This window comes from Meles meles, chromosome 16 (assembly GCF_922984935.1).
Source record: "Meles meles chromosome 16, mMelMel3.1 paternal haplotype, whole genome shotgun sequence".
NCBI classification, from domain to species: domain Eukaryota; kingdom Metazoa; phylum Chordata; class Mammalia; order Carnivora; family Mustelidae; genus Meles; species Meles meles.
Genome location: NC_060081.1, coordinates 33,825,862 through 33,849,645, shown reverse-complemented (window position 1 = coordinate 33,849,645; position 23,784 = coordinate 33,825,862). Strand labels below are relative to the sequence as shown.

Here is a 23,784-nt window from a genome sequence, read left to right as displayed (position 1 = left end):
GTTATCAAACAGCATCACCTGTATCAAAGAAATGATTCATGAAAGAAACAATCAATCGATTTAACAAATTTCACTATCATTTCATTTTAAGAAATTGCCACAGCCACCCCAGCCTTGAACAACCATCAGGCTGATCAGTCAGCAGCTATCAGAATCAAGGCAAGACCCTCCATAAGCAGAAAGACTGCGACCTGCTGAGAGCTCAGATATGGTTAGCATTGTTTAGAAATGAAGTATTTTAGAGTATATACATTTTTTTTTTGCTTAGACACAATGCTATCAAATACTTAGTAGACTACAGTATAATGCAAATATAACTTTTGTATGCACTGGGAAACTAAACAATTTTTTTTTTGCAATGGTCTAGAGCCAAGCCCACAATATCTCTGAGGTCTGCCTATATTTTTCATAAATTTACCTTAGCTTATATTTTTGCTCTTTAAATTTTAATTGTTCTTATACATTTTTATTTCAGCTGAAAATTTTTGTTTTTTTAAAATGATCCACTTCCATTTTTTCTATTTTTGATAGTCTTGTTACTTGCTCATCTTTAACTCTCTATTTACCTATTTCTGTAAATATATTATAAATGATTTTTATATTTCTATTTTTTATATTACTACAAATATTTCCATAAATGTTTTATGAATAAGTGTTGTATAATCTTACTATTCCAATATCTGAAATCTTCAATTGCTCAAAGCTATGCTTTTCCTACTGATTCTCACTCACAGTGACATGCACTCTTTTGTACCTGGTGATCTTTAATTGTCAGCTCATTACTTGATTTTATTATGTGGTTAAATCTGGGGAGATTTTACCACAGAGATTTGATTCTATTTCTGCTTGTAGCAAGGAGTCATTGCTTATTTGACAGTATGTCAGATCTTCAGAATTATGGTTCTGAAAGTGTGGTCCTCAGATCAGCAGCATCAACACTGCCCATGAACTTCTTAGTAGTGAAAATTTTTGGATGCCATTCCACAGTGAATAAGAAACTCTGAGGTGAAACCCAGCAATCTACAGTTAACAAGCCCTCCAGGTGATTCTAAGCCATGCTAAAATTTGAGAACTTCCATAAAGAATCTTAGCTGAGCATGAGGATTCAGTCTCGACTTCTTCATCTTGTGTCTCTAATTAGACCATATAATTTACTATCCTTGTTACTGTTGGCATTTTAAATCAATACAATTCTCCCACTTCTAGTGAACTTTTATGGGATTGTGGTAATCTTGGTGTTTTCCTTTTCAACCAGCAATATCTCAAAGTGTGGTCTCATTTTGTAGTAAGAGAAGCCCTCAGAGCATCGAGTCAGCTACAAAATGCTGCAAGTGACACTTTGCCCACCGAGGTCTTGATTGGACAAATGTATTTTTTATCCTTAAAGTTCTAAGTTCTTCATTTCTAAACATATTAAGCAGATTTATTTTATAACCTTTATCTGATAATATCAATAGCTACAGTCATTGAGTTCTAATTTGGTGATATTTTTGCTTACCCTTGCTAATTGTGGCTCATTTCCTTATATGTTTAATTTCAAACTGAGGTTTCTTTCAACAGTATCTATGGGCATTTTCTGAGGACTGTCTTTAACACATTCTTCCAGAAGGGATCTGCATTTGCCTCTGCCAAGAATCAGGGTGCAAGATTTCCAGCCCCAAACATACCAATCTAAGTGTTCGACTGCATTTTTCAAGGCACATTGAGGGTGTGAAATCTGAGTGTGAGTGTAGGCTTGTGGTTAGTAATTTTCAGAGCCGAATTCGCCCTGGCACTCTCCAGAAACACAGGCTATCCACAAGAATTTTAGACAAAAATAACTTCAAGGCTTTCCTGTCTCTCTCACTCACTGATGGAGAGGAAGACTTCTTGTTTGAGCCTGTGTCCACCTTCATAGTCTTATCACTAATTTTTCAACACCATATGGGCAGTATCTATATCTCTAAACCATAGAATGGTGTGTGGACTTATGGTGAGGATTCCACTGCTGTTGATAGTGATGGTAGAGGAGGTGGTGTTGATGGTGGCGACGGTAGAGATTGTGGGTGGTGGTAGCAATGATGGTGGTATGGAAAGGGTTATGGAATTAGTCACCTTTTTCTGTGAAATACTAGACAATAAGTATCTCAAGCTTTGCAAACCATATGACCTCTACACAACTACTCAACTCTGCCTTTGTAGTACAGAATAGCCATAGACATACATGAATGAATGGATGTGGGTGTGGTTCAATAAAACTTTATTTGTGGACACTGACATTTGAAGCTCCTATGGTTTTCATGTGTCATAGAATATACTTCTTTTCTTCAACCACTTCAACTGAGACTTAAAAATGCAAAAATCAGGACACTTGGGTGGCTCAGTCAGTTAAGCGTCTGTCTTCTGCTCATATCATGATCCTGGAATCCTGGGATCAGGCCCTACATTGGATGGGGAGCCTGCTTCTCCCTCTACCTCTGCCCCTTCCTCTGTTTGTGCTCTCTCTCTCTCTCTCATGAATAAAATCTTTAAAAAAATTATTAGCTTGCGGACTATACAAATTTGTGTGCTGGATGTGTCCTGTGGGCTACAGTTTGCCAGTTCCTGGTAGTAATATTAGTGTTGGGGATGATGATGATGGTGGTACTGGTGGTGGTAATGGCAGTTATGATGATGGTGGTAATAAAGATGGTGAAGTAGTGGTGAAGAAGGTATGAGAAGGTAGAGGTGATCATGGTGGTGATAAAGATGATGGTGATCAAAATGATGGTGGTGGTGATAAAGATAAAGATGGTGATGGTGGTAGTAATAGAGATAATGGTAGTGGTGATGGAGGTGAAGGTGATGGGTGGTGATGGAGATGATGGTGGTGATGATGATGATGCTGATAGTGATGATGATGATGGTGATGTGGTGGCAGTGATAGTGGTGGTGCTAATAGTGGTGGAAATGATGGCATTCGTGGTGATAGTAGTGGTGGTTATGGTGGTGGTGGTGATGGCCATGGTCATAATAGTGGTGGTGGTGACAGATGGAGATGATGCTGGTGGTGATGATGATGATGGTGGTGATGAAGATGATGAGGTGGTAGTGGTGATGGTGGTGATGGAGATGGTGATGGTGATGATTCCCCTACTAATGGTGGTGGTGCTGATACGGTGGTGGAGGTGATTGTGGTGGTGAAGGCAGGCAGCGGTAGTGTTTGTAAGATGATGATGTTACTAAAGGTGATAAATGTGGAACTGGTGGGGGGGGGCGTGTAGGTGCTATTGGTGAAGAAGCCACCTTCCTTTAACATCCTCCTTAAAACTGAGATGGAGAACCACAAAGCTAAAGCAAGTTAGCATAACTTTAATGGCAGCAATGATCTTAATACACAGGTTTCTCATTTCCAGTATCACAGCACTTCCTCTGCAGTTCTCTGATCATTAGTGAATCAGACTTAGAATTCCTTCAGACTCTTCCCTGAGGTACTGTGACACAGCCTTGTTCACTAGCAGATGTTTGGATTGGCCTTGTGCACAGGAAGTCCCAGGTCACCAAAAGTGATAAGTTCGATGATGCAACATTTTGCAATTGTAATGTGCCATTTAAATGTTAAATAACAATAACTGATCTGGTTCTGAATGCTTCATTAACTATCTCCACTGCCAAATCACAGGCTTTTCTATGTGTTTCTGCTAAAAGCAAATTTTAATTGTTTTAATGAGGATTTGCAGGCAGCTCTTTTCTCTCAACACTTGGGCACTGGCGGAAACACATACATCATTTGCTTGGCAGGAGGCAAGTATTTCTGTTTGCACAAAATGCATCTAATGGTGCTGGAATTTGGAGAAGACCTAGCACCTGGTGCCCTAATGGTTTCCTTAATTGAGCTGTACGAGAAGGGATTAAAAGTGTTAGGAGCAATCCATGCCTGTCACACATCTCAAGCGTCCTGGCTAAACTAAACTGCTAATTAGTTAATTTTCCACATCAGTTGCATACTTTTCTCTGATCTGTTTCTACTTGGAGATGCTGCTCTAAAGGTTATTTTATGTGTTAAATGTAACTGTTACTACACAAAATCTGTGGTGTATAAGGTTGTTAATCAGCCATGGAGGTGCAGATATTAGATACTATTTTGTAAAATTCCTTCTACTCCACACTAAATGAATTCTAAGCCCAACAGTGCAAATCTTTAAATCTTCCTGTGGGAGGGGTGTGGGGGGAGAGGTGGGGCAGGAGACAGAATTATTAAAAATCCATAATTGTTCACAGACTCAGAAATAAAGAAAAATATGAGACAGTGTACTTCCATTTGTCTATGTTCATGTCTGTTTGGAAATCATGGTACTTACGACACTGGTTCCCGAAACTTACACTTGATTTTTTCTAGTTATTCCTCAGAGTAAAGCACCTATTAAACATTAGAGACAAGTTTGAGAAAAATGCATTCTGTAATGTATAATCCCAATTTCTCCATGGATAGGTCCATGTATAATTCTACCATAATCATAATACATAATTCCTGGTGGAGCATGCTAAGGATTCTTTAAGAAGGGTGTATGTTGTAGGGGCTAGAAGCAGATAGAACACAAAATTGCTCATATCCTGTTCTTAGTGAGGAAGGTGGATGCTTTAGCTGCAGCATGGGCTGCCTATTCTGACTTGAAACTCCGCTATACCAAACCATCTGCTACATTTGGGTGTCTGAGAGCTCTGTTTCACAGGGAGGCGGCAGGTTTAGCCTGTAGTATTTTGTCCATCAGCAGGTCACATGGCCTGTCTGCCAGTGAGGCTTCTCTGGTCCAGCTAATGTTTGAGCGACCCCACCTCTGCTTACTAAACATCTATACTGTGTGTCATCCAAATTTCCCAGCCATATGTGAAATGCTTTTTCCTCACTCCAGAGGTGAAGACAGGGACTTTGTTTTGTGCTGTTTTTTTTTTTCTTTTTTTAAGACAATTTTATTTTCACAATATATTTGCCAGAAAAAGAGTATACTATTTTATCAACCATTCAACAAGAGAAATCAATCATAATTATCCCAGTATAATATAGGAATGCAGTGGTAACAACCATCCCCCAGTGAAAGCAGTAAACAATGCAATATATTCCTAAAATGGATTATTATTCAGCCGTAAAAAGGAGGGAATTTCTGATACATACAAAAACATCAAATGTATAGTGCAAAGTGGAAGAAGGCAGGTACAAATACCACATACTGTACGATTCCATTTATGTAAAATGTCCAGAATAATCAAATCCATAGAGGAAGAAGGTAGATCAGTGGCTGGCAGGGACTAGGGAAGGGAGGAATGGGGAGTGGCAGCTTACAGGCTATGAAATGATGAAAATGTTCGGGAGTTAGATAACAGTGAGGGCTGCACAACTCGGAATAGACTATAACCCTCAGAATTGTGCACTTCAAAAGGTAGGTGAATTTTATATTGTGCAATATATCTGAATAATGATGTTATTTTAAAAATTGAATACATCTACTAATGAAAAAGAAAAAAAGAGAGAGAAAGAGAGCAACAGAATCAGGATCTTCCTGAAACAGTTCGTGCCTTTCAGATGTGAGAGCTGACGGTGCAGGCCCACAGTCTGGTGTGCTTCCCAGCTTCTCAAATGCGTCACCATGATTACAACGGAATGAGGAGACCCTAAGCTTTGGAGTCCAATACACCTCGGTTCAAATCACACCCATTCCTCTCCCTCACTGAAGTATCCTCTCTGTTTGTCTTTAGATCATTCACAGGGAGGATTTAGGTCCTTGTAGAATTTGAAAGACACCAAAAGAGAGGTGACCCCTGAATCCCTGAGGCTCCTGGGGGCATTCATCTTCTTGGTGAAGAAAGCTGGTAAATCAGTCAGTGTGTGAGAGGCCAGGAAACCTAATTGATTCCCAACTCATGAGCAAATCCATCTTTTAGAGAGAAGACTTACATTATCCTACCTGAGACTGCTCTCTGGACCCAGATTGCAAATTTATCAATTAGCAGTGAAGAATTGCTCTGTTGGGGACTGGGGGCATGAAGCCTGTATGATCTCACACACCCTGTCCCTGTAATAAGTCCACTTAGGAATTTGCAAAGAGAATTAACTGCCCCATAGGCCTGTTTTTAATTTTTGTTCTAAAACACATTCATCCAAACCAACATGCTGCCCTTTGCTCTGGCTGGCCTAGGAGGGCTTCTGTCTCCTTTGGTGGCTTCTGTGTGGGTATTTAAGGACAGATAGATATCTCTTCTGCAAGTTCTGACAAGAGAAATGAGTTCAGTCAATCAATGATCTCATAGTCTTCTGAACGTGTAGACATGCAAGGTGGCTGGCTCACGTGGTTCTCTTTTCTCTATAGAAGTGGTAGTAGTACTCCCAGGCTTGTTGGACAATGGTCTGATGTCTTGGGTTCCTTCACAAGAGGCAGGCCTCAGAACAAGAGTTCAAGAGTATCAGTAGAGGAGAAGGGAAGTGAGACAGGAAGGGAAGGTGCCAACAAATGGTACATTTACAGCAAGATAACTTCTGGGGAACTCAGGGGACAGGCTGCTGGGGCCTTGAAATATTGTGCAGGACAATTGCCTTGGACTGTCTCAAAGGGACAAAGATGCTGGGCATTCCTCTATCCACTTCCCATCTCTCATTAGCTGAAGTTGCACCAGGGTCCTTTACCCCTCTGACTTAGGCCATGATAGCCAAAATGGTGCCATCAGTCTCAGAATGGTGGGAACCAGGACAGGGACACCCATGGATTTAACTCATCTTGTATATTTGAACTCATCGTCATCCCCCCTACTTTCCCAAATCTAGCCTTCATCCATTGTTTCCTACTTTGACAATAGCATCTCAGTTCACCAGGGGCCTGGGCCAGAAGGAGGGGTGCTTCATCCCCATATTCTCCACTCCCCTGCCTCATTGTACATATTTAAGGAAGCACTCAGGTCTGTTGTCTCTGCTTTGTACATGCTCCAGGACTGAACACATTTCTCCATTCATGGACCTTCCTGAGGTCCAGCCACCAGGACCTCAGCTAAGATGCCTGCTTCCAGCCTTTTCAGATATACTGGAGGGCCTCCCTCTCCACCCTTTCCCTCACTGGCTTCCTGGAGTTGTTAGGACAGGTTCCAGTGCTCCGGCCACCATCCCCACCCTCTTGTCTCTCCCAACACTCTGTACCATCCAGCTGCACTGCCCCCTGTCCTGCTGGTTCCCTGCCTTGAACCCTAAAGCATTTGACATCCAGGAACACTCTCCTCTCCCCTGTCTTGAACCCTAATTCCTCCTCACTATTCAGACCTTATCTTTAGTGATAGCTCCCCTGGAGGCTCTTTGCCAATCCTTAGCCCAGGTAATTGTTCTGAGTTTTTTGTGTATTCTCTAAAGGCAGGCTTCTCCTTGTCTAGATCACTGGGTACACTTTAGTGTTTATTCAGTCTTTCTCCTGTCAGGTGAATATATGGAAGTGCCTGGGATGTGCTCACCACATGCCAGGTGCTAGATATATGCGGACTTCCTTCCTTCCCTGGTTTTGGGGGAGGCAGTTCAAATTCCATTTTGAAACTTCCCTGGGGATGTTGCATTAAAGGTTGAGGCCACCTATGCTCCGGCCACAGTCTGCTCTGAAGAACTGGCTTTCATCCCCTCGGAGCCTGATTCTCCAACCTCAGACACAGAGATCATTGTCGCTTGGTGTGGGGAATGTTTGCTGGTCCAACTTAAAAAGGCTTCAGCATCCAGACTCCTAGGAAAACAGTGTTTCTATTACCTGTGGACATAATTATCTTTGATTAAAATAGGAATGAGATGGGAATCATTACCTGTTTGGGAGAAGGATCATAGCAGTTTGCTGGCTTACTGCTGGCTTATGTGCAGAAACTTTCAAAATGAGAACAGAATGCTTGTTCTTTGTGCCAAAGGAAGTTCTAGGAAATGGCTTGATGAAAATCCAACCCTCACCACCAAATGTATGGAAATATGTTTTCTTCCAATATAATATAGAATCTCTGCCTGGAGTAGCTTCTTCCTAAGTGAAAAGATTATTTATAAATCAAGAAAACCCATAGCATTCAATAACTCAGCTGATGATAAATGAGCTCTTAAAATACCTACCTCTCTAGGTTAGTGACTATGCAGTGATAAAGAAAGTTTTGTTTTCATCAGTGAAGTTCTTGTCACACACATTTTAGGATCCAGTTGTAGCCTATATTGACAAGACATCATGAGTTATCTGTCAAGCCCTGGTGGACCCCGTGGATGACCCAGGACCCATTTTGAGAATTGCAAGGATAGTGGAACTGCTGATCCCTGCCCTGGAAGAGCTCACAGACCAGTTGAGGCAAAATCCTGTCCAAGGTGAATCACAGAGAGAACATTGTGGGTGATGTCGCAGAGACCTGACCTGGCCGCTGCTCCGTGGGGGAGGTGATACATAGCATAGAGTTAACATGGAGTTAACAGGCAGGCAGGGTGGAGACAGCAGGGACAGGAGAGTATGACACACTCGGTGGGCTCATTACATGCACAGGCCAGTTCAAAGCGCAAATTTCCCTTTAGGAAAGTGAGACATGGGGCATCAGGCCTCATAGTCTAACCTCAAGCGTGGAGTCTGGATGGTAGGCTCACATGAGCCTCTCAGGAGAGACATAATCACAAGTCCCAGTGTAATCCTGTCCCTAACATCAACAGTGCTGAGGAAGGACTTGGCGAGCAATAGTATTTGTCAACACAGAGAGCACCATTCGTAGTTTTTGTACAAAAGTGAGTCAACCTAAATAAATTTGGGAGATTTTTCACAAACATCTCTACTTGAAGTGTCTTTTGAAAAATTAGAAGTGATAACATAAAAACACATTTCATCAGGGACAGAGGCAGCAGGTATCAGGAGCCAGAGACTGCCCCAAGATATCCGTGTGCCCTGCCTGGCTTGGAGGTCATGGGGGGCACTGCCTTGGAGACCTTTGGTCTGACCATCAACTGAGGAGGGCTTTCTGGGTGGCCTGAATCTGAGGAGCATCTCTGAGGCACCATAGCAGAATTGGTGACTGTAGGGCACAGTGAAGAGGAGTAAAAATTTGAGAATGGAATATTACTCAGTCATCAGAAAGGATGAATACTCAACTTTTGCATCAACATGGATGGAACTGGAGGAGATTATGCTGAGTGAAATAAGTCATGCAGAGAGAGTCAAGTATCATATGGTCTCACTTATTTGTGGAGCATAACAAAAAACATGGAGGACATGGGGAGATGGAGAGGAGAGGGAGTTGAGGGAAACTGGAAGGGGAGATGAACCATGAGAGACTATGGACTCTGAAAAACAACCAGAGGGTTTTGAAGGGGCGGGGGGGGTGGGAGGTAGGGAGGACACGTATTGCATGGAGCACTGGGTGTGATGCCAAAACAATGAACACTGTTATGCTGTAAATAAACAAATTAAAAAAAAAAGAATTAAAATGAATTAAAAATAAATAAAAATAAAAAAAAAGAAATAAGTCGTGCAGACAGAGTTAATTATCATATGGTTTCACTTATTTGAGGAACATAAGGAATAACATGGAAAGCATTAGGAGAAGGAAGGGAAAAATGAAGGGGGAAATTAGAGGGGGTGATGAACCATGAGAAACTCTGGACTCTGGGAAACAAACTGAGGGTTTAGAGGGGAGAGGGATGGGGAATATGTTTGCCTGGTGATGGGTGTTAAGGAGGGCACATATTGCATGGAGCACGGTGTTATACGCAAACAACGAATCATGGAACACTACATCAAAAACTAATGATGTACCACTATATGGTGACTAGCATAACATATTAAAAAAAATGTTGAGACTGGCTTCTAAACTGGAATTGGAAGGATGAGCCATGTGGAGAGTGACTTTGAAACTCAGTTTATTGGCAAAAGAAGCACCAAGAATCAAACACCAAGTAAACAAGCAAAGAAACAAATGAAAACAACAACAAAATGGGTGGGGGGACCAAGAGCTTTACCCTGAGCTGTGCTCCCTATTTTTGTGCCCCACCTCCCTTTCCTCATGATCGTCGATTTTGGCTGTCTTCTCTTCCTGGGTGGGTCCTCTGCCTGACAGGCTATTCACAAATATTTTCCCATGGATTATTCCATGGAAATCCTTGTCTCTGACCAGAGTAGTGAACGATAGGAGTTGGGGCCAGCTTTGCTGCCTTCACCTCCTCCTGGGCAAGCCCCACTCTGCCTTCAAACTAATGAATGAGCTGCGCTGAGTACTTATCTTGTGATCCTCAGAGACACCCCTGAGTAAGTGAGGATGCCTGCTTCCCTGGGTCTTGGGGGAGGGAGGGACAGTCCAGGGACCCAGGTCAGTGCTCCTGGGTCATGGGGGCTGTGCGGTGAGCACTGTGCCCCTCCAGAACTCTTGCAGGGCTTCTGGGAGATGACCCCAGGACACAGCCATCTCAGTGTTTGAAACCTTGTATTTGTAAACCTAGCTGAACACCATCTTCTGAAAAGTGGAAAACCACCCATAGCTGGGAGAACGGTCGTACTTGTACCTGGGACGGATGAGTAAGAGCACACCTGTGGTCAGCAGACATCCTCACACAGAAGCCCCTCAGTTAAAGAGGAAGGACTCGTGAGGCACCTGGGTGGCTCAGTTGGTTAGACATCTGCCTTCGGCTCAGTTGGTTAGACATCTGCCTTCGGCTCAGGTCATGATCCCGAAGTCCTGGGTTAGGATAGAACCCTGCTTTGGTCTCTCTGCTCAGGGGGGAGTGTGTTTCTCTCTCTCCCTCTGTGCTCTCTCTCTCTCTCTCTCAAATAACTAACTACAATTTAAAAAAAAAATCAGAAGGACCCACAAAGAGAAGTGACTGCTTTTCCACAGGGCCTTTGGGACCCTCATGGATGTCTCGTCATCTGCTGTGACAGCAGCAGACCAAGATTTGGTGGCTGGGCCTCTTCTGAACACTAATGTCACTACTCACACTGCCTCTTTATGATCAGTTTGCCAAAAAGATGAAATATGCAAACCCCAGGAATCCTAATCAGTGCTCTCTTGACTCATGGCACCCTAAAGTCTCCTGCAGGGCATTGGTCCCTCCCCACGGCGCTGAGGCCAACTGAATATGCACAGAGTTCTCTCTGCATCAGAGCCAGACCCCCAGTGCTGGTGACACCTTCTCAGGTACCCATTTCCCATGCTGTCCACAGCCCAACTGCCTCCATATTCCTCATATTCCACTCGAGGACCTTTCTTCCACAATGCCCTATTGCCAAAGTAGAGTTTATCTATGCATTGATGTTCAAGATCCTCCTAATGAAGCCTCTCCCCTCTCCCCTCCACCTTCAACTTCTCTGCTAGCTCCCCTCTGCCACAATTGTCCCAACACTACCTGCATGCCTCCCTGCCCCTTTGCCTGGTCTCATGCTCTTCCCTCTGCCTATAGCATCTGTCCTATACATCACCACCTGATATTTTACAAACTCGTTATTATGGAAAGTTTCAAACCCACATGAAAGTAGGAAAAGTGGACAATGGATGGAGCCCATGGACCCATCAACCAACTTCACTGATGATCAGCCCGTGGCCAATCTTGTTTTCTCTGTAGCTACCCACTCCTCCTCCTAAAACAGATGGTTTTCAAACAAATCCCAGACATCACATCATTTATTAAATCTGTGAATATTTCAGTATGAATCTCTAAAAGTCGGAAGTTCTTCCTTTTTTAGGTAGCTCTTCCTCATATACCTTCAAAAATCAACAATGCCTAAAAAAAAAAAAATTATAAGAACACTTTAGTGTCATCAACTAGCTAGCCTGTGTTCTCATTTCTCCAAGGTCTAATATAGAAATGTATGTGAATGCATGTATAAATGTAGAGAACTTATGTATGAATGTTTGTATAAGTACATGGATGTGTTTGTGTGTATACAGAGACATGTACACACACATGTACGTATAAAAACATGTCAATTCATTTGTTTGATTAGATTGAAATAAGATTAACATGTACAGTTAGGAGGTGCCTGGGTGGCTTGGGTCATGATCTCAGGATCCTGGGATCCAGCCCCGTGTCAGGCTCTCTGCTCAGCGGGAAGCCTGCTTCTCCCTCTCCCTCTGCCTGCTGCCCTGCCTACTTGTGCTCTCTGTCTCTCTGTCAAATAAACAAATAAAATCTTTAACACACACACACACACACACACAATTAGTTGCTATGTCTTCTAAGTCTCTTTAAAATACAGAATCTTTATTGTGTTTTCTCTCTCTCTCTCTCTCTCTCTCATTCTTCCTGTAGAGCTGTCCACATTCTGTATTTTACTGATTGCATACATGATGTCATTTGATATGTTCTCCTGTCCTCTGAATTTCCTATAATAGGTAGCCAGATATAGAGATTTGATTAAAATAAGACTGTGTTTTGCTTCATTTTGCTTTGTTTGGCATGAAGACTTTTGTGGGTGTTGACACAAAATGAACAATCATTTTTAAAAATTTTAAAGAGACAGTTAAGGAATTTTATTGAAACCCAAGTGAGAACAGCTGCCCGGAATAGACAATCTTCACAAAGAAGAAAGTGCTCCAGGGAAGGAACATTTGGTGCATGGCTACCTATGATTCTTTTTTTGTTTTAATATATATATATAAAGAGCTACAAATTATCATTACAAAGGATATTCCAGAAAATTATTGACTTTATCTTGTGTCTTTATTATGTGCAAGGCCATGGGACTCTAATCTTAGAGGAACCAGGAAAAGTTTTTTTGTTTTTCTTATCTTTGTGTTTGGAATACTCCTTTTTAGTTATTTTTCTAATGAAGCAGATGTACAACGTATGCTGAGGGCAGAAGCAGAGCTTTCAGGATTTGCCAAGTCTTTTTAACCTTGGTAAATGTTAAAGTACGGCTTCCCTGGGAGCCCAAGAGCAGGGCCCACAGGCATTAAAAGCTGAGAATTTCTTTTATCATGGGTGCTGCCATACGTTGTCATCAGAAAGCCTGTGATGTCTATTGTCTTTATTTTTGCCCTGCTAGCAGCCATCAGCAACTACCAGCGCTTATATAACACCTGTCTAGTTATCTGAGTGTAGCTTATATTCATTTAGATTCCATAGGAATATCTGTGAATGGCATTTCTCTAGTTCTTTGTGTTGGCTTCCCTATACTTGGAGATCAGTGTGACTGGGTATAAAACCCTGAACTCATGCTTTAGTGAGCATTCATTGCCTCGCTCTACTGGCTTCTGTGATTAAGCATTTTTATTCACAAGTTTAGTGATAATCTGGTTTTCTTACTCTTTTTAGTGACTCAGGTTATTCCATTTGTTTTCTTTAATTCCCAGAAAACCAAAGGTGTTTTTGTGTTTGTTTTCCTTTAAAGTTCAGTAGACTTACTATAATTTATATTGGATTTAGTCATTCTGGGTTAGTTTTCCCCGGTACTCAGTGTACCCCTTCAACATTAATTACAGGAAAATTTTCTTTAATCATAGTTTTAACATTTGCTCTTTTCCATTGTTTGTTTGCTTTTCTAAAGTCTCCTTTTGTTTTGTCTCTTTTCTATATGCCTTACTTTCCTTCAGAATGTTTTCAGCACCCCAAATGCACAAAGGGAAATGTACATCTTTGGTGTCACAGTTGAATTTGCTTTGGAACCTCTGCTCCCCCAAGATGCATACTATGTTCATTACCTGAGGACCTTTTCCTTGCCCTGTCCGTGATGCAGCCGTCCCCACCCTGAGCCAAACAACCTTCCCTTTGCTTCTACAATACAATTTGTCTGTTCTAGAATTTCACATAAATTGAAACATTCATGCTTTTCAAATTTAATACGTGTGAAAACATAACATTACATGTTATGTTTCTTTTACGGTGTGACCTACTGTGCTTTTCCACTCCTGTGTCCCTTCTGGTTTAGCCTTGACTTCTGAAATTACTTTCTTTCAAATTCTTTCCCAGGTTCTGTTCACATCTCTTTCTATTCTCAAATTACATTGCTTTTGATTTTTCCCAGTTCTGATAAATATTGTTTGCTCATAATATCTATCATTTTCTTAATTGCTTTTAGCTTAGTTTGAAGTACCAGATCACAGTTTCACGTTGGCACGACTTTCTGTTGTGTTTATTATCTGACTACTAATACAGTTTATGTCATTACGGTTATGTTATTATGGTTTATGTCATTGCTTATCTTTTCATTAATTTGACCTTTACTATTAGAAACTCATCTTTCTAGGGGTGCCTGGGTGGCTCAGTGGGTTAAGCCTCTGCCTTCGGCTCAGGTCATGATCTCAGGGTCCTGGGATCGAGCACCGCATCGGGCTCTCTGCTCAGTGGGGAGCCTGCTTCCTCCTCTCTCTCTGCCTGCCTCTCTGCCTACTTGTGATCTCTCTCTGTCAAATGAATAAATAAATAAAAATCTTTAAAAAAAAGAAACTCATCTTTCTATCTCCTATAAGAATCTAACATGGTGTCTTACAATAAAAAATTTTACTACTGTGTATTTACCCTAAAGATACAAACATAGTGATCCGAAGGGGCACGTGTACCCGAATGTTTATAGCAGCAATGTCTACAATAGCCAGACTATGGAAAGAACCTAGATGTCCATCAACAGATGAATGGATAAAGAAGATGTGGTATATATACACAATGGAATACTATGCAGCCATCAAAAGAAATGAAATCTTGCCATTTGCGACGACGTGGATGGAACTAGAGCGTATCATGCTTAGTGAAATAAGTCAATCGGAGAAAGACAACTATCATATGATCTCCCTGATATGAGGACATGGAGAAGCAACATGGCGGGGGTAGGGGGATAGGAGAAGAATAAATGAAACAAGATGGGATTGGGAGGGAGACAAACCATAAATGACTCTTAATCTCACAAAACAAACTGGGGGTTGCTGGGGGGAGGTGGGATTGGGAGAGGGGGAGCGGGCTATGGACATTGGGGAGGGGAGGCGTACCATAAGAGACTATGGACTCTGAAAAACAACCTGAGGGTTTTGAAGGGTCAGGGGTGGGAGGTTGGGGGAACAGGTGGTGGGTAATGGGGAGGGCACGTTTTGCATGGAGCACTGGGTGTTGTGCAAAAAGAATGAATACTGTTACGCTGAAAAAATAAATAAAATGGAAAAAAAAATTTTATACACACACACACACTTTTTTTCTATTAAACTGAAACCTAACTTACTATGATCGGTGTGAGATTTTTTTCACTACCTTGTGGAAAGTTCTGTCTAATTTCATAAAATCCAAGACTCGTGGGTGGAGAGGTACAAATCATGGAGCTGAAAGGAACCTTAAAGTTTCTCTTGCTTAACTACCTTATTAACAATTCCACTTTCATAAGCAAATTGCCCAAGATTACGCAGACATTTAGTATCAAAGCTGTGACTAAATCCCTGGTTTCCTGGCTCTTGGAATAGTTTTCTTTATATCATGACAGTCCCAAAGTAAGGAAAACTTGTTTCCATATGATACAAAATTTGTATAGATGTTGTATACTTACTTTTTGTTTTATTTTTTTTCTTTTTCACAATACCTATCAGTTCTCTCTCTTTCTTTTTCAATTCACTGAAAGTATTTATTTGAGCCATAAAATTTATCTCTTGGAAGCCCATGTACTTTGAAATATCAGATGTGATAGTCTGATCCTAAGTAGAAAGGATCATAATGGCTTGAATTACTTAGACTCATCATTTTCTTTTTTTTAATTTTACTTATTTGTTTGTTTGTTTCAGAGATAGAATTGAGTGATTCATCAGTTACATTTAACACCCAGTGCTCATTACATCAAGTGCCCTCCTCAATGCCATAACTCAGTTATCCCTCCCCCCAACTCATTCTCTCCAATGCCTATCAGTTTGTTTCCTAGAGTTCAGCATCTCTTATAGTTTGCCTCCCTCTCAGTGTTTGTCTTACTTTATTTTTCTTTCACTTACCCTATGCTCATCTGTTTTGTTTCTTAAATTCCACATATGAGTGAAGTCATATGGTATTTCTATTTCTCTGACCAATTTATTTCAATTAGCATAATACCCTCTAGTTTCACCCACACCATTGCAAATAGCAAGCTTTCATTATTTCTGATTGCTGAGTAATATCCCATTGTGTATATACCACAAATTCTTTATCCATTCATCTGTCAGTGGACACCTGGACTTTTTCCATACTTTGGCTATTTTGTACAATGCTGCTATAAACATTGGGATGCATGTGTCCCCTTGAATCACTGTTTATATCTTTTGGATAAATACCCAGTAGTGCAATTACTTTTATTTATTTTATAATATAAAATATATTATATATATATATAAATATATAATATAATTTATCGTATCATTTTCTTATCTGTCTGGTATGCATCTAAACTTGTGAACTCTGGTACAGATAACAAGAACCAGGGAAGGAAGAGTAACTGGGGATCACAGGCAGACACATGGAGCTGCCCCCTCACCCCACTCTCCCACCCCGACCTGCCAGCAGCTGTAAGAGATGAAGATGCAGCATAACTGACTGGTGTGATGCCTTCCAACTGGCTTCCAGTGCTGGTCATAGAAACAGCCTCCAAGACTTCACACAGAGAATGAAGTTGGGAGATTGGCCATTGATCACTCCAGAAAGAGTTTTGTCAACAGGAGGCAGCTTGCAAGATGTAGTGGAGGCTATTTAAGCAGATGAAGGGTCAAATAAGAGACAGCCACTGGTTCTGAATATCATGGACTGAGAAAAATATATATAAAATAAGCAAAGTATTATTTGTTATACAATATAAAAAGTGATATTATATAAACCTATATGTGCTGTAAGGAGCCTGGGAAGAACAGCACAGTCACTGGATTAGGACTCCAAAAAGCAGTGGGGAGGAGGTTGGTGGGTTACCCCAACGAGTAGCAACATTTTCTCTCCCTGTTATCTCCGAGCTGCTAAACTCCCGCTGGTGGAAACCTGCTATCAGGAAGGATGGGGTAGAAGTGAACACAGAGGAAATGAGCTAATAGGGATTACAAAGTGAAATACAATGTACATATAATAAGCTGGTCTGTGTTTAAAGACATAGTGAAGGATGTTGCAAGTGATAAAGATAAGATTTCACTGATTTCAGCCTCTTTCATCCCAATAACTTATGATGCTCATAGTTGGAAAAATTCACTTCAAGAAGAAGTGAATTTAAGTATGTTTAATATATTTATTTGAAGACTTTTTTAAAAAGAGTAGATTATCCTATGTACAATGGAGCCAACTAGAGCAACAGGCCAAAACTTGCACTATATACATTGGAACAAAACCCCTCAACCTTATGTTCAGAATCATCATTTTCTGTGGTGCAGAGTCTGATTCAGTGCTCCCAGGTGTATTGGCGAGTCCACCTTTCTAACAAACTTCCAGGTGGTGCTGGTGCTGCCAGGTCTCGGCTGGTACTTTAGGTGTCAAACTGTGGACAGCACCTCAGAGACCTAAGTTGTGCCTACCTCAAGATGCTGTAATATCAGATTCACATTTGCACCTTGTGCAGCTCAAGGAGATCACTAAGTGGGGATTATTCTAATTACATAACACTTGAGACTTTATTTCAACTGTTCATTAAGTACTTACTGCATACCAGGTGCTAGAGAGGGAAAAGGTAATATTGGTTCTTCAGTCTCAAGGAGTTCTGGGAGAAGAGTAGGGCCAAAGGCTGGAGGAGGATGTTGACATTAGCAGCTGTCATGTTTGCTGAGGAGGAGGCAATAGGAGCCATAACAGAAACTGTAATACAGTGGCTGAGAACACACCAGAAATGGAAGAGGTCCCTCTGGCTGGGCAAGAACATGCAACTCCATTGAAGATGTAGAGTTGGAACAGATGCAACCACATCTCTTTTGTAAGATACTTAAAACAGATTTGAGGAGAAGGAGCTCAGTCTGAGAAAGCAAATTACACTTCAAGAAGATTATTCTAAGCTTTGTAGTACATCTGGCAATCACAAACCCTACAAGGGGCCCAATTTTGAGTGGCTTCTCTGTAGAAGGACAAGATTAAAGAGGTTGAGGGTTTGGATCAGAAGCACCTCAATGAGCATATTGTGCTAGCTTGGAAGAGGATCAGTCCCAGAGAGGATGCTGACACATGTGCCTTGCATGTTGCCGATGCTCAAAAGATCTTGTCTAAATAGTTTAATTAATGTTTTTAGCTCTCAGACTGTAAATTTGTCTCCAGAGCTAAGTATTTCTCAGTAGCACATCAGCAGATGTGGCAGTGTGTTTTTTGACCTCCCTTAAATCTGACACAGTATCACATAAATAATACCCACCATCTCTCCGTGCATATGCTGTAGCTTGACTAGTCATTTGTCAAGTCTACTAAAATGTTATTTTCCAGTTAGTCACAAAGGTAACCTTTCTATCTCTTGGCCAGTCTGACATTTTAAATTCTTGTAGCTACCACCAATAAAGCAATTATGGTACCAGAAAATTCCGAAATCTAACAAAAAGCTGGAGTACTCAAAGTCCCTAAGATGGAAACGTTTTCATAATAATAGCTACTAACTCGCAAAGAGGAAATTCTTGAGGAAATTCATTCTTTTTGTTGTTAGGAAAAGCCTAAGCATTTATAAATCTTAAGAAAATGTTGTCTTTACATCATCATTATTTTTTTCTCCTTATAGGAAAATTACTCAGGTGCTTTTGAATTATTTTATTTAAAATTTTTAAAGTATTTTTTATTTCTTATTCAACTGTAGTTGACATACCATCTTAGTTTTATGTGTACAACATAGTAATTCAACAAATCTATGCATTACTCAGTGCTTGCCGTGATGAGTGTAGTTGCCATCTGTCACCATACAACATTATTACTGTACTTTTCATCCCCATGACTTATGTATTTTATAACTGGAGAATTATACCTTGTAATCTCCAGGTCCATCCATGTTGTTGTAAATGGAAAGATCTCATTCTCTTTCATGACTGAGAAATATTCCATTATATATGTGTGTATGTATATACGTGTGTATACACACACACACACACACACACACACACACACACATACACATACTACATCTTTATCCACTCATCTATTGATGAACCCTTGGGTTGCTTCTATTCTTGGTTATTGTAAACAATGTTGCAATAAACATAAGGGTGCATATATATTTTCAAATTAGTGTTTTCATTTTCTTTGGGTAAATGCCCAGTAGTATTTGGTATTTTGATCATATGGTATTTTTGTCTTTAATTTTTTTGTTTGTTTTTTTTGTCTTTAATTTTTTGAGGAAGCACCATACTGTTTTCTATAGTGGCTGCACCAATTTACATTCCCACCAAAAGTGCATGAAGGTTCCTTTTTTCCACATCTTCACCAATACTTATTATTACTTGTCTTTTTGACACTAGCTATTCTGACTGGTATGAGGTCACCACGGTTCTGATTTGCATTTCGCTGATGATGAGTGATGTTGATCATCTTTCATATGACTGTTTGCCATTGGTATGTCTTCTTTGGAAAAATGTCTATTTAGGTCCTCTGCCCCTTTTTAATAAGATTTCTTTTTTATTTTGTTTGGTTTGGTTTGGTTTGGTGTTGAGTTGTGTAAGTTCTTCATATATTTTGGATATTAACCTCTTATCAGTTATATATTTTTATCAGATACATCACTTGCAAATATCTTTTGTCTTTTTATTTGTTGAGGGTTTTCTTTGCTGTGCAAGGAAATGCATTATCTCCAAAATCTTAATCTTTCGTATCTTTTTCTTTCTCCTCCTCCTTTTCTTTCTTTCTTTTTTTTCTTCTTCTTCTTTTTTTTTTTTTTTTTGAACATTCAATATGCTAGAAAAGAATCATCTACGGAGAAACAATTTAGAGGGGTTTTTAATTGTATCCCATATATGTAGATGTTTCTCTAAGTTGAGTACCATTAAGGCAGGGGAACTTCTAGTTCAATTCCTGGAACTGTGTTCAAAGTCCAGTAGGCATGTGTGAGCATTGAGTTAGTGCTAATAACATACATTAGAATGCACACGTGAGTGTTCCCTTAGTTGGGGAATTTTGTCTATACAGAACTAATCGTGTGGGTTTTCTTGTCATTTATCTTCTAAATCTGTGTGGGACATTTATTTAAACCTTTTCTTCCTTGGGTGTATGTTTTCTGCTTAAATGAATAGCCATGGACCTGGGAAGATTTGGTCCCCATTACAGATTTACAGTCTTATTTTCCCTGTGGACTGGCCCGGTGTTAATGTGATTGTATTTACCCGTGTGTTTCAAGATGTTTGCTGGCAATCATAGATTTCTCTATAGCTGCAGTGGTTCCGATTTCTGCAGAGTCTCCTGTATTTGGAAGCAAAGACTTTATAGGGATGTGAGTAGTCAATTTCTGGCTTTCTCTGACTGGTTGCCCTGATAGAGCCTTTTAAAAATTGGTAGCAGAGGTAGGACTAGACTACAGTCCGACCGGATCCTACCCACCCCCTGCACCCCCCCCCCCAGCTTCTGTGCGTATCAGCTGACTAGTGCAAGCTGAAACTGAAAGGTTCCAAGTGATTAGCTTGTTTTCAGATGTGATTTTCTTATCTCATCTCTGTTTCCTCTTCTTCCAGGAGAAATGGGACCCATGCGGCAAGTGTGACCCTGGAGTGCAGACTGCCAGCCTGACACCCAGTCAGGGAGGGAGAGAGCATCATGGATGGTATAATTGAACAGAAGAGCATGCTAGTGCACAGTAAAATCAGCGATGCTGGCAAGAGGAATGGCTTAATTAACACAAGAAACTTCATGGCCGAGAGCAGAGATGGCCTGGTGTCCGTTTACCCAGCACCACAGTACCAGAGCTGTCGGGTAGTGGGTAGTGCAGCACCAGCCAGCCTGGATAGCAGCAGGAATGAGCCGGTCCAGCAACTGCTGGACCCCAACACACTTCAACAGTCTGTGGAGTCCCATTTCCGACCCAACATTATCCTCTACTCAGAGGGTGTGCTGCGTTCTTGGGGGGATGGCGTGGCTGCCGACTGTTGCGAGACTACCTTCATTGAGGACCGGTCACCCACCAAAGAGAGTCTGGAGTACCCTGATGGGAAGTTCATTGACCTCTCGGCTGATGACATCAAGATCCACACCCTCTCATACGATGTGGAGGAGGAGGAGGAATTCCAGGAGCTGGAGGTCAGATGATGTGTTTATCATGAGCCTTTGGGAACGGGACATGGAGATTGGGTGGGGACTTATGAGTGCCTGGCAAAAGTTAGGGATTGCAATTAATGTGCAGAAATGCGGAGAAACTGAAGCACTATTAAATATTAATTGAAGATAAAGTGGAGAAAGACTAGTAGGAGCTTCAGCAGGGATGCTGGCAGAGATGACCCAAGGGAATAGCTATGAGGAAGGAGCTACTAGTGGACTAAAGTGTTGCCAGCCCCAGAAGTCAGCTGGGGATTCCTCCTAATGGCTCCCACTTGGGAGAGAGGGCTCATTGGCAAAAGTGATCAAGGTTAGAGGACCTAGCACATGGTCCTAGTGCCACATGAAGCTGGAAAGTCATGCGTGGGGACCATTTGAGAAGAGTTTTTGCTGTCACAAGAAGTTTCCTTAATTTGGCATTCCAGAGCTCCTACTAAGGGAGTCTTGGTGTAGCTAAACCTGCTGGGAAGAAACAGTAGGAATGCTGGCCTAAAGCATAGATGAGTTGAGTTGTTACAAGAGTCACTGCTTCAGTAGACTGAAGGGTAGGTAAGGGCGTTTGGGTTACCTGCTTTATAACACAGCACAGCAGCCAAGTAAACCAGAAGCATCAGGCCTGGAGGTGGAATGAAAACCAGAATGAACTGGAAGGAGATGGTTTTAATCAGAAAGGAAATTCAGAAATGGGAAATGTTTTGTAGTGATTCTTGTGAATGGAGCCTATGAAAACCAGCTGGGAGGGAGTCCAGAGAAGTCAAGTTGTAGGAGAGGCTATCAGAATAGACCTTTATACCCTCTGGTGACACTTGTTAAGGGGAACAGGATGGGGTTGGCTCTGGCAATGCTGAAGTTTTTAGAAAGCTGCAAGAAGTACTTTGGCTTCCATTCATAGCCTTTTTCACATGTCCATTCGTTTTCAAGGCCTGAGGGCATTGCTAAATGCAAAAGTATGAATGTCGCTTGACCTGCATGAAGTTCAGGAAACAAATATACAAAAAAGCAATTTGCACAAAATACAGGAGTGATGATGGTAGAGTACCAATCCTGCTCTGAGAGCATCAAGAGAGGGAGGAGATGAGACTCCAAGTATAATGTTGGGGGGGGGGGGGTCAGGAGTCATTACAGAAGAAGCACTCCCTGCATTACATCTTGAGAAGAACCAGAGCAAAATGGCTTATGGGGAGTGGTGGTGGGAGAACTCTGGTCCAAGGGGATATCATGAGCAGAAAAAACACGGAGGCATCCAACCTAGGTCTGCCTGGGACTGTAACTGATTGCAACAGTTAAGACCTGTGGATCATGGTGAAGCTGGGGAGACAGGACCATACCAGCCTTCTGAGAGAGGCTAGAATTTAGGCAAGGTCACAAACCTAGATGCCTACAAAAGTAAAGACAGGTAACAACATCAAGAAGGAGCCCTATATTGAGGACAGTGGCCTGAGACTTGAGAGTCCAGGCCCACCGTCAGCTATAGGAGTCCTGCTTGCTACACCTCATAGACCACACTGCTAGGCACCCCAATGGACATCATGGGTGGGGTAATCCCTGAGGGTTTTCAGACAGGAGGGCTGGGGTCAAATTCAAGTTTTCAGAAGCTGCTATAGCTGCAGAGTGGAACAGAGTGGGGAGATAGAGGGGAGAGGGGAGGGATATGGGGCTAGGACTAGACTGGATTTACAGAGCCTATGGGGACCCATCCTAAAAGATGGTGAGAGAATCAGGACAGTAGTAGAAGTGAAGAAGAAGGGAAATTTGCCATTGTTCAGCCACGATGGGAAAGAAGGTGTCAGGTCTGTCCTGTGCAGAGATGTCCCTAAGCTTTAAAACGGTCAAGCTGGCCATCGGAAGATTTTCAGCTTTTTAGGAATATTTGGAAAATAATAAATAATACTAAAAATGTAAAAGAAATCTGTGAATGTTTCCATCATCACTTTATCACTTGTGTGAGCTTTATTCCTCCCTCCCTCTCCTTATATCCATCAACTTAAAGTCCATATCCTTAAATAACTACATTCCACCAGGGTAGGTGTGGATGAACAGGTGAGTAACTCATCTTCTTAGTCCTTAGTTTACTTCTGTTCTGAGACTTCATAATGAACAACACTAAAAGGAATTGTAGTCCTTTTTCTTTAAGATTAGCATGGGCTTCAGATTGAGCTTACACATAAACACAGCCATTATTTTTTTTATTTTTATTTATTTATTTTTTCAGCGTAACAGTATTCATTGTTTTTGCACAACACCCAGTGCTCCATGCAATACGTGCCCTCCCTATTACCCACCACCTGGTTCCCCCAACCTCCTACCCCCGCCCCTTCAAAACCCTCAGGTTGTTTTTCAGAGTCCATAGTCTCTCATGGTTCATCTCCCCTTCCAATTTCCCTCAACTTCCTTCTCCTCTCCATCTCCCAATGTCCTCCATGTCATTTGTTATGCTCCACAAATAAGTGAAACCATATGATACTTGACTCTCTCTACTTGACTTATTTCACTCAGCATAATCACTTCCAGTCCCGTCCATGTTGCTACAAAAGTTGGGTATTCATCCTTTCTTTTTTTTTTATAAACATATAATGTACTTTTATCCCCAGGGGTACAGGTCTGTGAATCACCAGGTTTACACACTTCACAGCACTCACCATAGCACATACCCTCCCCAATGTCTATAACCCCATCCCCCTCTCCCA

The 23,784-nt window shown here is 41.4% G+C and overlaps 1 protein-coding gene across 3 annotated transcripts in view; it reads left to right on the top strand.

Annotated features, from left to right (window-relative positions):
• Positions 1-23,784, top strand: part of SYNDIG1 (synapse differentiation inducing 1) — a 191,311-nt gene that overhangs the window by 62,951 nt on the left and 104,576 nt on the right. For all 3 annotated transcript variants that reach the window (XM_045980286.1, XM_045980284.1, XM_045980285.1), the window contains exon 2: positions 20,521-21,082. In XM_045980286.1, coding sequence (XP_045836242.1) covers positions 20,603-21,082 — 480 coding nt within the window. In that variant the 5' untranslated portion in view covers positions 20,521-20,602. The remainder of the gene's footprint in view (positions 1-20,520; positions 21,083-23,784) is intronic.